Source organism: Neurospora hispaniola (genome assembly GCF_033458365.1).
Source record: "Neurospora hispaniola strain FGSC 10403 chromosome Unknown B0T23scaffold_2, whole genome shotgun sequence".
Lineage (NCBI taxonomy): Eukaryota > Fungi > Ascomycota > Sordariomycetes > Sordariales > Sordariaceae > Neurospora > Neurospora hispaniola.
In genome coordinates, this window is record NW_026944407.1 from 4,964,030 (window position 1) to 4,979,587 (window position 15,558).

At 53.7% G+C, this 15,558-nt stretch overlaps 3 protein-coding genes across 3 annotated transcripts; 2 read left to right on the plus strand and 1 right to left on the minus strand.

Moving 5' to 3' along the window:
* Positions 1 to 348: 348 nt before the first annotated feature.
* B0T23DRAFT_452122 (Rap1-interacting factor 1 N terminal-domain-containing protein) lies at positions 349 to 7,419 on the minus strand. The gene is made up of 3 exons (XM_062841137.1): positions 4,035 to 7,419; positions 1,930 to 3,982; positions 349 to 1,866 (listed from the first exon to the last, which is right to left on the minus strand). The coding sequence occupies exons 1-3, from the start codon at positions 7,017 to 7,019 to the stop codon at positions 782 to 784; spliced, it is 6,123 nt and encodes a 2,040-aa protein (XP_062696239.1). The 5' UTR covers positions 7,020 to 7,419; the 3' UTR covers positions 349 to 781.
* Positions 7,420 to 8,220: 801 nt separating this feature from the next.
* On the plus strand, positions 8,221 to 10,005 carry B0T23DRAFT_98407 (guanine nucleotide exchange factor). The gene is made up of 3 exons (XM_062842090.1): positions 8,221 to 8,372; positions 8,428 to 9,730; positions 9,796 to 10,005. The coding sequence occupies exons 1-3, from the start codon at positions 8,345 to 8,347 to the stop codon at positions 9,899 to 9,901; spliced, it is 1,437 nt and encodes a 478-aa protein (XP_062696240.1). The 5' UTR covers positions 8,221 to 8,344; the 3' UTR covers positions 9,902 to 10,005.
* A 1,024-nt stretch (positions 10,006 to 11,029) lies between these two features.
* Positions 11,030 to 15,552, plus strand: B0T23DRAFT_411236 (uncharacterized protein). Its single transcript, XM_062839434.1, has 7 exons — positions 11,030 to 11,712; positions 11,762 to 11,790; positions 11,849 to 11,893; positions 11,946 to 12,118; positions 12,173 to 14,452; positions 14,486 to 14,802; positions 14,886 to 15,552. Exons 1-7 carry the CDS (start codon positions 11,364 to 11,366, stop codon positions 15,260 to 15,262), a joined length of 3,570 nt encoding a protein of 1,189 aa, XP_062696241.1. The 5' UTR covers positions 11,030 to 11,363; the 3' UTR covers positions 15,263 to 15,552.
* Positions 15,553 to 15,558: the final 6 nt, after the last annotated feature.

Sequence of the window (15,558 nt, forward strand, 5' to 3'; positions counted from 1 at the left end):
GTAGGTACCAACTGTAATTCGGGGCAAGATCGGGCAACCTAGTGTTTGTCTACTATGTAGAACGACCTGACCTTCTGAACCCTGATGCCCGACCACCAGGTGGATGACAACGGAACTGCACGGCAACCTTATCTCCACAGCGGTTCCCTTACTTTGGATCTCTAGACTAGGTGGCCGCTATCATTGGAAATTCGGGGCGATTCAGGGCCATCATGCCCCTGGCCCCTCCACATAAATGGGGCGGGTGATCGGGCGATCCTGGGAGCAATTATGGTCGTAACTAGCAGATCAGAATGGATCGGATGAACCAGATCGGTGGGCGATTGCTTTTTGTGTAGGAATGCAGATGAGAGTAAATAGAGGTTCATTGGACGGGTGATTAGTACCTAGCTAGTACCAACACCAAGTATTTTCATTTCTTTAATTCGGAGTTCGGAGTAGGTAGGTGTACCAAGGATCTCAACTTGACCCAAACATCAATCATAGTTACCAACTCCTACCACCTTCACGAACCCAGCACTCAACTCTTATTCTAACCTAGGTAACCAGTCCAGACAACCGCGCCTTCTCTTCATTCAGCCATATACCTAATTAACAGCTACAAAAAGCCATTTCATTCCAACAACAATACAACAACAGCAACGCCTTGAAAGCCAATACCATACCCATCCATCCATCCATACCCCCCCCACACCTAACCTGAGCTAACCTAATACCCCCACACAAATACATACAACACTCACACACGTAGTGCCCAACCAGCAATCAAAGACAAACAAGGCTAAGACCTCCCCCTCCTCTCCGCCTCATACAACTCCCTCTTCAAATCCATAAACAAGTCTTCAATCTCGTACACCTCTTGCCGAGACAGGCCGCCTGCTGCCGTTGCGGTGCGCAGTTCGTTTAGACTGGCGCGGAGGGACGAGAGGATTCTTTCCTTGCTGCTGCTTTCCTTGCTGCTGCTGCTGCTGCTGTTTGCCAAAGAAGCTTCCAGTCGCTGAACGGCTTCCTCGCCAGGTTGATTTTGTTGTTGTTGTTGTTGTTGTTGCGGTTGCTGCTGCTGCCCAAGACTTTCTGGGTGATAATTTCCGCCGGGTGGTGGTGGTGGTGGTGGCGCGCTGGTAATAACGTCCTCCGTCAGCCTCTTCTCTCCAATCACCCAATGTTTCTGGTGACGCTGCTGCTGCTGCTGCTGCTCTGCTAACGTCCCCTTGTTGTTGTTTCCCACCTCTCGTTGTTGTTGTTGTGGTGGTGGTTCATCAACCTCCATTTCTTCTTCTTCCTCCTCCTGTCCTCCTTGGTTTGGTTCCGGTGAAAGAACCGTATCCTCCACCAAGACTTCACTCCCACTCCCACTTCCACTTCTTCCACTAGCTGGTACAGCCATAAACGGCGAACTCGGAATCAAGTCCTCCTCCTCCTCCTCCTCCAAGTAGTGTTCCAAACCATGTTCCACCTGAGACATAGATAGCGACTGTCTCTCATCCGCACTCCTAGACTCTATTTCTATTTGCGACTGGACGAGATCTTCGCCATCGGAGGATACCTCCTCCATCTCTGGAACCTGTCCTTGTTGAGTCCCTTGGGACTGCTGCTCAGCTGCATCACCCGCATCACCCGCATCCCTTGGCACCGACGCAGGTGTAGACAACTGCGACGTTTGCTGAGGGAGGAGGGAAGAAGGCACGGTGCGCTGGGTCCCACTGCCGCCAGGGACAAAACCCCTAGCTCGCTCATCAAGAACCGAGTTAGACACCACCGAAGAGGCACGGCTGGATGCTATGTGAGACAACGACGACGACTGGGAGGAGGATGCGACAGAGATAGGGAGACGGTCGTAAAAGATAGGTTCGGATTTAGGAGGGACTGCAGTAACATGACCGTTAGCATGTGTCGTTCCCAAAGAGGACACTAAAAAGGAGGACTCACCTTCTTGGCTCTGACTCCTTGGAACTTGAACCTCCCTTTTTTCCTGTTCCGCCGGCGCAGTAGACGAAGGACGTCCAATCCTCCTCTTCTTTCCAGTTCCAGGAGCCGTAGCAGCAGCAGCAGCAGTCTCCGAAGCTGCAGAAGCCACCCTCTTCCTCTTCCCCTTCCCGGCCGATGCTCGTGCGCTCGTCGGACCTTTGAGTTTGGACTTCCCTTTTTCTTGTGTTGTCGCCTGCTGCTGTTGCGCCTGTGAACTCGGAATTTGCTCCACAGAACGGTTCGAAGCCACAGAGCTAGCCCGCGATCTCGTCACCCGCCCTCGAGGTGCCACCGGCTTTGGAACCTGAAGATTCTCGCTTTCCTCCTCCACTATGTTATCGTCATCCAAAGCAACGATGCACGAAGCAGCGGGGGAAGGGGCAGCTGACGTGGGACCGGAAACAGGCTTGTTAGAACTGGAACTGGGCTTGAGGTTCGCTGCTGTGAGAGCCAGCTTCTCGGGCGAAACGGAGGGAGATGGACGGGTGTACTCTTGTCTATCGAGCTTCCCTGAGTCGAGCTCAACCACGAGTTTGAGGAGGGACCGGTCGTCCCATTCGCCGCCGTCGTAAGATGGGGCACCTGATGGGGTGGGCGCGGGTACAACCGCTGTGGCAGCGGGAGCATTGGTGGGTGCAGTTGCAAAGGCGGGAGTAGGTACGGTCTTCTTCGCCGGGTCTGTGTTGGCCTGGATGGCAGGTTTGGCCGCGGCTCTGCCTACCTTATGCGGCGTCGGCGGTAACGGGCTACTAGGCGCATCCACAAACTCCTCCAGCTCATGGTCCGACTTCTCCGGCGTTTCCTGGCGTGGCACACCCAGATGACCCCCCTTAGCCGGCTCCACAGTCGGAAGAGCTTGATTCTCCTGGTCGGGCAGCACACTCTCTTCAATAATATCATCATCATCCTCCTCCATCAAATCCTGCTCAGCCGCTTCTTCCGGTGCAAGAGACGACTCAACCGCAGCATTGACGGCATCCAAAGCCACAGCCAAACTCGACGGCACCGGCGCAAACGGCTGCTGGCGCAACGGCGATCCAGAGATGGGAGATGAAGACAGCTGCCAATCATCCAGCAAGCTCGTGTTCGCCGATCTGGACCTTATCTCGGCGGCGAGCGGGTTCCTCCTTGGTTCCATTATCGGCGGCGACGAGGGCGGGTCCATCATGTCCATGTCCTGGTCGACAATCGCTGTCAACGCCTGGCCACGACGGGGTGTAGGCGTCCCGCTGACGAACTCGGTGAATCTGCCTCCTGGGTTTCTGGGAGTTCCAGCTTGAGGGGTCTGAGCACCTGAAGGGGAAGCCTCGCGTGAGCGAGCGGCGAGACGCGCTGAGCTTCGGGTTCGTGTAGCTGGGGAGGAACGAAGTTCGGGGAAGAGCGCAGCGTTTGCCTTTTGGCGCTCACGGACCTCTTTTTGGCGCTCAGTGAGGAGTTGGGACTCCATTTCCTCATGGATGAGGTGTAGTTGAGGGGAGGAGTCAACCGCCGCGAATTGGATTTGGGAGTCATCGTGCCGAAGACGTGGTGCCCCCGCTTTGGGACGGAGGTTGAAGCCAGAGCTCTTGACTTCGGGAGTGGCGCTGGCACGTCGCTTGGTTGGGGACCTGCGCTTAACAGGATCCGGCGTCTTGACTGGTGAGTTGGTGCGTGAGGCGCTTCTTGTGGTGCGTCTTGAGGATGGTGGTGGTAGTCTAGGCAAGCTGAACTCCTCCTTTGACTCGACAAAGATGGGTTCGTGGGAGGGATACTCAAGGCTAGAAAGCTCTAGACCGGGCGTGACCAGGTCGGCATATGGTCGGAGTTTGGCAAGCACTTCCTTGAGCTCATCAGGGTAGTCTAGCTTCTCAGCCTTGCCATACAGTCTGTTCCAAAGGGATACAGCCGAGTTGACAATGTATCGATGAGAGGAACCGAGAGTGGCACAGAAGATGCGCATGAGTGAATCCAGCTGCTGCTCGGGGCGTTCGGTTGCCGAGAGATGACCGCATACCTTGTCCCAGAGCGTGTTTGTCTATCTGATGTTAGTCTATGCTTGCCCAGTTTACTCGACACGGATAACTCACCACAACCACGATGGCGTCCAATTGGCTGCCAAGCAGTCTATTAGGGTCTTGGAGCCAAGGGAGGAAGCCATCTTGAAGGATTGACATTGTCCTGAAGATGAGTTGTTGGTTACACCTATCGAAAAAGCCTACTAATTCTTGCAGAAGGCAGATGATAAGTTCGGCATTATCCGAATCAAATTGCTTGTAGAGCCGTGTCAAAGCCTCATTGACAGCCTTGTACAAGTTGTCAAACGTGTCGAAAGTGGCTGAGCGCGAACCAGCTAGGGCCGTTCCCCAAAGCCGTCTTCGAGCTGCGTCAACGGCTTGCTTGTCGCGTGGTTGACTCGCAATCGACAACAACTCGGCGACATTTCGGACCCCGTTAAAGAAAGCAATCATGGGTCCCGGGGTAGTAAGTTGATCCAGTGCCACTTTAGCTAGAGGTTCGATGACAACAATGGCGACACCAGGTTCTCCTGCTTCTAATCTGACCCTCTGGTGAACAGCATTGAAAAGTGACTCCCAGTGATCAGGAGGCAGGTTAGGAGTCGACCTAATTCCACGCTCGAGAACCTTGACGATATCACGGTAATCGTGGCCTATGGGCGTATCACCGGAGCCAGTTGAGTGGTTGCTACTGTGATCAAGTTGGAGCCATCCCTCAAGCGCCCTCGCAACAAACAGCCACATTCCATATGGGCGTGGTGTCTCCATGGGAATCAAAGTGAGCAAATCCAGGGCAATTTCCATCTTTCCTTTCTCACTCTTTGCCTCGGTAAAGTGTTCAAAGACGGAAGTGAAGAAGACTTCAAAGGTGCCGTCGTCAGGGATGCCAGAAGGAAGCCCAGACAGCATAGAAAACAGATTATGCATAGGCGACTTTTGGCCGGCCTGAGCCTTGCCTAGCTTCTCTGTAAAAGGGGGGAGGCCAAGTGAAGTTATCATGATCTCCACATATCCCTTTGTAGCGCGAAGGAAATCCACTGCGGAAGCGGCATCTCCAGGTTGCACACCCTTTTGCCATATCTTTTGCAGGACAGACAGTGCTTCTGTTATAAACAAGCCTGTGTCTTTGGAGACCTTAATCTCTTTAGATGCGGCAGAGGCGATCGACCCAACAAGAGAGGCCCAGAGCCAGTAGACTGCGCTCTTCTTGTTGGAAAGTGCATGAAAATCATTGGCGAGGATGGGCTCAATGGCAGCCAGAATCATGACAGCGTTCTTTCGAACCCATTTTGCGTCAATGGCGGGAACCTCTTCGGGTCTTGCGAGGGGTTCCTCCATTACTCGATCCACACTCCATCGCCTGGCTGTCGTGCAGTTAAAGAGACCGCTGAGAATGACACTTGCTTGCCCATGAGTCTCCTGGGGTTTCTTGGTTGGGGATGCGGTTACTGGTTTTGAAGGGTCCGGACTGGACACAAGGGCGGTAACGATGGGCTGGACGCCAGCTGTCCAGTATCCATCTAGCAAAGCTGCATTTGTATTGGGCTTAAACAGATAGTACCAGAGATTGCACACATCACCCAAGACAGCTGCCCTGAGTTGTCCTTCCGAGGCCTTTGCACTGTTCTTTCTTCGGAGCTGACTAGTCAAAGGGGTGATGATGGTTTTGAGGGAAGCCTCAAAGGACGGCTCTACGGCATTTGTCAAGTAGACCAGACGGGCCCAGGCATGGTGAGCGGCAATCTTGGTAGGGTAATCGATGTTGTTGAAGCAATTCTGGACCAGTTGCAGCCAATGCGCTGTACGGTCCCATACCCTGAGACGGATCCGTAGTAGCAGGATGACAACACTCCAGATGTGGGGGACCGAGGCGGATACGGTCTTGTCCTTGACCATGGCTTTCAGCCTCTCCTCGTAGTACTCGATGTATTTCTTTTCTTGGGCGACCGAGTTGAATATCTCCATTGTCTTGCGCGAAAGCTGGACCTCGTGACCGATGGTGAAAGCAGCGTTGAGGCCCAGGGTGACGGCTTTCTCGCGGATATCCTTTATTGTGCTGAGCATGTCGGTGAAAAGGTCGTATAGCCAGTCCGAATGAAGAACCATGGTCTTTGCCGTTTGATTGACCAGTTTCTGGTATATCATGAGCCGGTACATGATGATGCTCTTTCCCTTGATGTTCTCCTCGATGTTGTGTAGCGACGTGACCAGTCTGCCGACTCGCTCAGGGGTCATAACCTTGGACGAGAAGTTCTGTACCAAGACAAGCTGCATCAAATGTCGAGCAGTGTCTTTTGGGGTCGAGTTGTCTTGGAAGGAGCGGATACAGTGGTCGATGAGGAAGGATCCGAAGTCGGTCGTCATGGTCGAGGCAATGGCAGGGAGGCCGAGAAAGGTGACGATGAGCTTGAGAGCATGCTGAACAAGCGAGGAGTCGAGGGTGCCCTGAGGGGTCCTGGCGACAAGATCTCGTTGCATGAACTGCATGAACAGGCCCATCTTTTCCTGCAAAGCCACCCTGTCTGGCAAGTTGTTGGAGATCTTGAAGGCGCGCGTCAACATCATGTAGGAATCGAGCTTGGAGTCGCGGTCGCCGCCGGCGAGCTGCTTCAGGGTTGACTCCAACATGGTTGCGACCGAGATGTTTGGGTTCGAGGGATCAGACGGATTGCCGTTGGCTTCCTCGAGAGGGTTCGGGACGTGGTGGGTGATTTTGAGGATGGACTTGACAGGCTTGGAAGCGCTTCTCGGGAGGGAGACGGGGGTCGGCTGCTGTCTCTTGTCGCCGTCGATGAAGACTGGAGCGTCTTTGTATTCTGCCTTTGCCGAGAAGCCAACTCGTTTGGTGCTTCGTTTCGAGGTTGATTTGCTGTCGAGACCTGAGCCGGGCGAGTCTAGGGCAGGCGGGGTATGGACGGCCCTGAGGTTGCTGTCGAGCTCGATGGGGGCCAGTACATTTCTTGGGATGGTCGCTGGAGGGGCATTATGTGGTTCTCTCTTTGGTGGAGTGGGTGGTCGTGGTGGCAGAGATTCGAGGCTATTCGTGTTATTGGACATGATCTGGATGGAAAGCCGGTCGTCGTAGTGGCGGGGGGGCGGATGGCAGACAGCCGTGTAGGTCCAGCCTAGGATGTCATGTAAGACGGGGACAAACGCCGGTGCTTTCGAGTGGGAGAGCTACACTAGATGGTGGAGGCTCATTCGTCGCTCATCACAGCAAAGGGAGCTGAGCTGTAGAAAGTAAGGTAGGTAGAGAATGACTTGGTTGAAGACGTCAAGTCAAAGTCAACAGACAATGGAGAGAGGACAAGCAACACTCAGCCAGCGCCAGTTCACCGACAGTGCGTAGGTACAGTACTTGTTGGAAAAAAGGAACGTGGGTGGTGATCTCTTGGTCGCCGTCGTTGTGCGATTCCAAGGCGACAAAAAGAGTAGAGAAATCTCCTCTCCTCTTCACGTTGTTCAGGCTACAGAGGCTACAGCGCAGGCGGGCGGTGACGATTGTGCCGCCGTGGGTGATGCCAATCCGCAGGTGATAAACTAAAAGGATTTAACGCGGTCGCGACTGTGACATGGACGGCCCGATGCAGATCGCGTCTTGCAGCCACTAATTTACAGGGGTTTCGCGCCAAGTCTCCATTCCTGGCACTTTAAGGGTCCCGTCTCCCCACAGCTTTCTTCTACGTAGTCTAGAGGTGTTGGCATAAGCGTTTAGGTCTACTGGATTATCAAGACCACCTAACGACGCACTTTGGCCTGACGCTATCATCGAACACGGAAAGGAACTTGGGTAATGTATCCCTTGTGAGATTTAGTCTTTTTCCGGAGGAACTGAAGAGCCAGATCATCAATGTTAGGCCAACATGTGGTGTATCAGGGGAAACACTGGACATGAGCAGCTCAAGCTAACAGCTGCTAGCTGTGATCCCCTGTTGGCGAGCTGGGTCAACTCAAATGTTAGTGCACGGCATCATAGGAGAACCTTTTTCTTGACAAGAGGTTGAAGTTTGAACTGGTTTGAAGATCCGGACAAACATACCAATTCATGATCAGATACACATGCCCCATGGGACTAGACTTGATGACTCGGTCAAGCGTGGATTGAAGCTCAGTCTTCAACTTGGGATCAAACATCCAATTCGGAAGGTGGAGCCGCTGTTATCAAGTAACTTTCACTCTTCTTACCTGTACAGTACAGTACAGTGTTCACCGTCTTCGGTCATCCTGACAAGTCAGTCTTCATCCACTTTCTGTCCGCTTCTCTACATCGATACCTACCTATCAACCACCACCACTTTGCGATATATTTCACCCTTTCTCTATCAGGATTTCACTTCATACCGTGGTAAACCAAGTCCTTTGACTGTACCAAGCACATCACCATGTCCTCAATAGGAGTTTCTGGCCCAGGTCAGTTACCAGTCATTCATTCACCTTGGACATCCATAAACTAACACCCATCTAGCCAAGTTGCAAGCCGTCACCACCCTTGTCAACAAACTGACCGAGGACCTCAAGAGCCAAAGTCTCTCGCCAGAAGAACGAGACAAGGCCCTGGAGGAACTCAAGGTGTATGGCCGAGACCCTAGAAATGCCGACCCCATCTTCACCAAGCAAGGCATTGAGACTCTCACAAAACATGCCTTCGACTCGTCGTCAGAAACCACCTCTCGAAATGCCCTCCGTGTGCTCTGCAACGCCATGCTCCTCATACCCGAAACACGACAGCGCTTCGTTGACCTAGGCTATGAGTCCAAGGCCTGCGAAAAGCTCAAGAACGACAACTGGGACGACGAGTTTCTGGCCACCCGAGTCATCTTCTTCAGCACCTACGGCACCACTGTTGACCTTGCCAAGCTCATCGATGAGCATCATCTGGCAGAGAGCATGGTTGCGAACCTCGCCCGCCACGCCTCCACAATCTCCGAGCATGCCAAGAACAAGACCAAGCCAGACCCCATGGAACTCATGGCCCTGGGAGAGACACTACGTCTCCTGTTCAATGTCACCAGCAAATGTCCATCCAAGCTGGACTGTTTCACAGCTGCGGTCCCGCATATAGTGACCCTTCTTCTCAGCTTGGATATCCCACCAAAGGGAACACCGCCCCTCGAGTCTCCCCTCGGTCCTCTGGTCAATGCGCTCATGAACCTCAAGCTCGATTCCGAACAAGTACGGTCATGCCTCTACCCCAAGGACGCACCCTCCAGTCTCGCCGAAAAGCTCATCACCCTTCTCCATCTCTCCCTCAAAGCCTACTCAGACCAGGAACTCGACGCAACCGTCACCCCTCTAGCCTGCATCATCTCCTCCATCTACGAGAATGCCCCAGCCGACTCTCCCGTCCGTGACTTCATCCGCAAGAGCCTGCTCCCCTCAGAAGAGGAGCGTACCAAGGTTCTCGGCAAGGGCGACACCCTCCCCGCCAGGCTGCTAGCTAACATGACCAACCCCATCGCTCCCGAGTTTGCCAGAGCTGTGTCCCACCTTCTGTTCAACGTGTCGGACAAGGACGCAAACAGGTTTGTTGAAAACATCGGATACGGTTATGCTTCTGGCTTCCTGTTCCAGAACAACATCCCGGTTCCCGAAGGGCTGGGTGGCGATGCCGAGAAGGGCGAAAGTTCCCAGGCTGGTCAAAGCAGCAGGAGGGCGGTCAACCCCATTACTGGCCAGTTCTTGGATACCGAGACGTTCCCGGATATGCCCGAGATGACCATGGAGGAGAAGGAGCGTGAGGCTGAGAGACTGTTTGTCTTGTTTGAGAGGTAAGTGACTGCATTATTCCAGTCAACTCGGAAAACCGAAAGCTGACCCTTTTTTTTCTTCACAGGGCGAGGAAGCTGGGAATCGTTAATGTCGAGAACCCTGTTGCCAAGGCGGTTCAGGAGGGCCGGTTCGAAGAGTTGCCCGACGACTACGAAGAGGATTCGGACTGAGCAAAGGGCCCGACGTTTCTTTTTGTTGCAAGTCTACCTGGAAAACCTCGTCACAGACTGACCACCTAGAACTCACCACGCTAGTCCATCGTTGCTATTGTAATGCTAATCAATATCACCCGGTTTTTGATCCCGACGAAAAAGAGCTGACGACGCTGATGCTGGTGAGGATGACGACGCGGATCACACATCATTCGAGCCTCCTCCACTAACTAATGCATCCATGTTGTCGATCCTCGTGGAACGATATCGGCTCTTCAGGGGCACATGATTCGCTTTGCCCGGAGTGTACTCCGCTACGGTGAGATGACAGGGCTGACAATGTGTTATCCTTCACCGCATGTCCGCGTACCGGAGACTGCGGCACTGCTTCCTCACTCTGCATCACCATCACATCACCACCCACCTGTCATCGACCAGTGATGATGCCCTTGATGGCTCAAAAGGCCTTCCTCCGCGGAGGTATACGACTCCCACCTAGGACGGCAAGTTCTGTCTCAGTTCCAAGGTGTGATCACCAATAGTGGAACGGTGATTGCAGGGAGTACCCAGATTCGTACACTGTGAAAGGGGACAACCAGTACACTATATGTACAGCATCAGACATTTAGAAAATCCCGTCCATTTCCAACGGGCATCTCGACATGGTAAACCCAGGAACCTGAGTCAAAACTACAAAAAGAGGTCTTGGTCTCTTTTTTTCCGCTGACCAATTTCTTCATTGTTTATCTTTTGCTCCCCTTCCAGACTCCCATTCCAAGAAGCTCCTTTGACATTGCCGAGACAAATGAACTTGCCGGTTCCCTATCAGTCCGACAAAGTTGGCGATGATCTTCAACACACCGTGGATATGTTCACAAATCCAAGTGTCTCGGTCCTGTGTCAGTGCAGGTTAAGGTAAGTGGACGGGATCCGAGCCGAACAGGGGTTGACTAGGGAACCGTCAGGGGGGCTACTGATCCGCTGAGATGGCCATTAGTGCGGGGGCCGGTGTGCTCTACTATCTGCACCAACTCTTTAATCGCTATTCCCGCCCAGGTCGTGCCAAGCGTCATTCTAATTCCCTGGGTTTTCAGTCGGACAACGGGAGGCTTGTAGGAAGATGTTCAACTAAATAATAGTAAAGACATGGGACCTACCATCGTTCCCTTCCCCTGGACACCAACCCATACAACTTTACACGTGTAGACGAAACACCAGGCATATCAACCCCATCGACCACCATACCTTTACCCATCAATAACCTTCCCGCCATCCTCCCACTTTTCCGGATCGGCTTGCTTGCCTGGACGGACATCCGTGTACCAAACCTTCGAGTTGAGACACACCTGTGACATTGTACTATCACCACAGCCGAGCTATCTACTGTCTAGAGTAGTGTTGTTGAGTGGCAATTCAACAGCGTCTTTACATCCGAAGCCACTCGATCTGTGTTGAAGCCATCACCCACTATCGATCGGCCATGGCCAGTCCCATCGGAAATCTCATTCATCCGCCGGACCCTCCATACCGGCAAGGATCGGGCCAAGCTCCCGGTATAGACTCGATTCTCCACAGTCGTCAACCACATCCGGGTCCGAATCCGATCCACCACCTCAGTCCCATCGGTAACCGGCCCGGAGTTGGATCTGGCTTGTCTCTTGCTCCACTATCCTTTCCTAGTCCTTCTCATCCCATTCCGCCGCCATCACATCTTCCATCGCAAGCCCATCGACCATCACTGCCGTCACCGGTCCACAATCCTCCTCCACCACCGTTGTCGAGGAGTCACTCCAACACACAATCACTTTATCAGTGTGCCGACTGTTTACGTAGGTTCCGAGTCCCGCTTTTGTATCCGGCAAATCTAACAATAACAAGGACGGTATTCTCGGCCTGAACACTTACAGGTATGTCCATGACTGATGTAGTCAAAGTATCACATCAATGTAGCTAACCGAAGCGTAGAGACATATAGCGACCCATACTCTCGGGAAGCGTTTCATTTGCGATGTAAGTTTGCTGTCACGGCTGATTCTTGAAACTGGGGCTAAAACTGTCCTAGATATGCTCAAAAGCCTTTGCCCGAGCTGATCTCCTAAAGCGTCACCGCACCAACCACCAAGATGACAATGGAGCCAAAAGGAGACGCATGAATTCCTCGCCTGGTGCTGGACGCGTGACGCATGCTTGCCAGGCTTGTGCGAAGGCGAGAGTGAAGTGTGAAGAGGCGAAGCCGTGCGTACCTACAACTGAAAGAGATTAGGTGAAACGATTGCTGACAACACCCAGATGTACACGATGTAAAAATCGAGGGATAAGCTGCGAATATGGCTCCTCAGAAGACGCAGCTCTGCATCTCCTTCATCTATCCGCCCACGATCGCGCTCAGGGCTATGACTATGAGGATCGACAAGCTTCCTACTACCCACGACCTTCGATTTCCGAGCCTCATGCGTCTGGCTTCCACACACATTACCCTTCGGAACCAGTTGAACACAGTCCCATGCTCACCGAAAGCGAGGAATCCCATCTACCGACTCCCGAAACGATAATGGACCAGACGCAAACTGCCAACCCAAACCCAGAACAAGCCTTTCAAGTCCAAGCAACCTATCCCCACAACAACACAAGTAACATGCTCGACGACATGGCCAAACTCCCCTTTTCCGACTTTCTTCGGGACGTTTTGTACGACCAATCGCTCTCCCAGGCTCAGGGGCTGGCAGTTCTTGACTTTTGCGATGACTCCAGTCTTGACCTGAATGCCATGGACTTTGGGTTTTTGGACTACTGGTTACATGATGAGCCTTTTATCCCGCTTCCCTCTTCTGATCCAGCTCAGCTCGGTCCAAGCTCAGGCCCAATTTCGTCGTCGACCACCACAGCAGAGACAGGTCAAACGACTTCAGATCCCGTGAACATATCCGCCATGCGACCAAAACTAGCTCAGATATGGACCGACTCCCCCTGGCGCTGGACCCCCCAGCGAACGGATAACGTCTACGCCGAACAATCACACTTGCCTCTCTCAACATCCGGATCCTCATCGCCCTCGTTCTCTCCCAAATCGGCACTCAAACGCAAGTCATCCGATCTTTCTCCTTCACAACCAACCGACAACAACAACAACAACAATAAAGCAACCCAACAGCAGCAAAACTCCGGGTCCCAGGGGCAGCAGCAACTAATAACCCTCAACCAGCACACTCTTCACTCCTCGGGCCGCGACCTAATCCTCTCCATAGTCCTCTCCATCTGCAAATCCAACTCGTCCCAGTTTTCCAGGGTTGCCTCTTCGTTTCCTTCTTCGGGGTCCATCAACCATTGGATCCACATCTTTTTGGCTTCGCATATATGTTCCGTGTCGAGTTTTATTGCTTGTCATTTACCTCCTCCTCCTTCTTCTTCTTCTACTTCTGGTTCTGGCTCCGGCACAAAGGACCGCTCCCCCTCGGCGCTCTACTGGTCCCTCAACGCCCAACCCCCCGAATGGCTCGCCATCACCGCCGCCTGCGGCGCCGTCCTCGCGCCCGTGCCCGCCCTTCGTAAATTCGGCTTCGCCCTCCAAGAAGCCGTCCGCGTCTCGATCCCCGGCCGCTTCGAAGAGAACAACTCCAAAGTGTCCGACCTCGGGCTCGTCCAAGCCCTCGTCCTCACGCAGGACCTCGGCGTCTGGTCTGGCAACCGGCGCAAGATGGAGATTGCCGAATGCCACCTGACGGTCCCCGTCGCCATGATGCGCGGCCGAGGGAAATTCACCCGCGGCGCTTACCTCCCCGCCATCGTAGTGACGGAAGCCGACGAAGGCAAGGAGCTCGAAGACAAGTGGAAGCGGTGGATGGAGATGGAATCCTGGAAACGACTAGCGTTCCATGCGTACCTGCGCGACGCGCAAGTGAGCATGACGCAGCTGAACAATCCCAGCATCAGCTACGCGGAGATGCGCATGCCGTTACCGGGCCCGAAAGAATGTTGGTTCGCGCGCACCAAAGAAGAGTGGAAGTCTCGGTGGTTAGCTGCCGCTGCATCCTCGTCCTCCACCATGGACGAACAAGTCCCGTGCCTCGGCGACTTACTGCGGGACGTGACCCTCTTGGTCCGCCATCACCATAGACTAGACGTCCAGTTCGCTATCAGCATCTACTTGCATGGTTTCTGGTCGCTGATCTGGGAGTACCGCCAACTGGCGTCGATCCATCGCCCCCTGTTCGGACAACCGTCGTCGTCTTCCTCATCCACCTACACCTCCACATCCCCGTTCAATAACCCCAATGCAACAACCACGCAATCCCTCCTCATCTCTCGACTCGCCGACCTCCGCACTACCTTGCACCAATTCCACGCTTTAGTCTCCCCCCCTTCTTCTCCGTTGTATTCATACACAACACCCAATGAACTCCTCCTCCTCCATCTTTTACTCATGCACATCCACGTCTCTCTCGAAGACCTGCAGCTCTTTTCGGGAAAAGAAGGCGAAGAGCAAGCTAAAAGGATTTATCCGGTCCTGCAGCGGTGGGCGGATAGTAGCGAGGCGCGACAGGCGCTGTGGCATGCGGGGCAGGTACTCAGGTTCGCGAGAGAGTTTCCTAAAGGGCAACTGAGAGAGTTTTGGGCGGCCGCGGTGCATCTGGGCGGGTTGGCGGTTTGGGGGTGGGGGGTGTTGCAGACTGCGAGGGGGGGTGTTGTTAATTCTAAGGATTCTACCACTAGGGAGTCAAAGGGGGGGAAGGAGAGGGAGAGGGAGAAGGGGCAGCAGCAGCAGTCCCATCATGAGGGACCGGCAAGAAGTCATCATCAAATGTCGAGCTACATCCAACAAGTGATGATGACGCCTACCACCACCACCACCACTGCCATCTCCTCGTCCTCCTCCTCAACCACCACCACCCCAGGACTCACAACGCACCACCCCACACAAAGTCGTCTACCTCTAGTAACACTCAACGGCCCCCACACCCCCCCACCCTCGACGCCTTCATCCACCACAACCAAGGCCGTCCAGCCCTCCTTCTCCAATCAACCTCAACCTCAACCTCCCACGACGACGACAGCAGGGACAGCAGCAGCAGCAGCAGCAGCAGCAGTGAAACATACAGGGGGGCGGTGGTACCACTAGACGACATAGCAACCTGCATGGCCATCTGCCAAGCGATCCTCAGAGATAATTTCCCTGCCGCTTCTTCTGCTTCTTCTTCTTCTTCATCTCCCGACGGGACTACTACTACTAGTAGCTCCACCTCTACCTCCACCTCCCTCCTCCCGGCGATAAGCGAGAATATAGTGGCTTTGCTGGGGAAGTTGGGGGGTGTTGCGGGGGTTGTTGGTGGTGGTAGTTCTAGTCATCATAATGGTGGTGGTAATAATGGTGGTGGTAAATAATCGTCGTGGTGGTGGTGGTGGTGGTGGTGGTGGTGGTGATGAGTCAGGTTCTGGTTCAGGTTCAGGTTCGAGGGGTGGTTGAGTTATGGAGTGTGGTAAGATGCTGTAGGATATATTGTAAGCAGGCAGGCACAAAGACGGACGGATGGATAGATGGCTGGATCATCGTGGCTTGTGGCATTTGTAGGAATGGGGATATTCCGGGCGTCTGGGATATTGGGTTATAGCATAGTATAGCAGAGCGGGAGTTACTTGTTGGATCAATGTTAGCGCTGCATTCGTTGCTTTGCATGACT

Coding starts and splice junctions, on each gene's coding strand:
- B0T23DRAFT_452122 (XM_062841137.1), bottom strand. CDS start 7,019: ATGTCCAATAACACGAATAGCCTCGAATCTCTGCCACCACGACCACCC. Junction 3,983..4,034: donor TGGACGCCATCGTGGTTGTG/GTGAGTTATCCG, acceptor AACATCAGATAG/ACAAACACGCTCTGGGACAA. Junction 1,867..1,929: donor AAGGAGTCAGAGCCAAGAAG/GTGAGTCCTCCT, acceptor ATGTTACTGCAG/TCCCTCCTAAATCCGAACCT.
- B0T23DRAFT_98407 (XM_062842090.1), top strand. CDS start 8,345: ATGTCCTCAATAGGAGTTTCTGGCCCAG. Junction 8,373..8,427: donor AATAGGAGTTTCTGGCCCAG/GTCAGTTACCAG, acceptor ACACCCATCTAG/CCAAGTTGCAAGCCGTCACC. Junction 9,731..9,795: donor CTGTTTGTCTTGTTTGAGAG/GTAAGTGACTGC, acceptor TTTTCTTCACAG/GGCGAGGAAGCTGGGAATCG.
- B0T23DRAFT_411236 (XM_062839434.1), top strand. CDS start 11,364: ATGGCCAGTCCCATCGGAAATCTCATTCATCCGCCGGACCCTCCATAC. Junction 11,894..11,945: donor GGAAGCGTTTCATTTGCGAT/GTAAGTTTGCTG, acceptor AAACTGTCCTAG/ATATGCTCAAAAGCCTTTGC. Junction 14,803..14,885: donor AACGCACCACCCCACACAAA/GTCGTCTACCTC, acceptor AAGGCCGTCCAG/CCCTCCTTCTCCAATCAACC.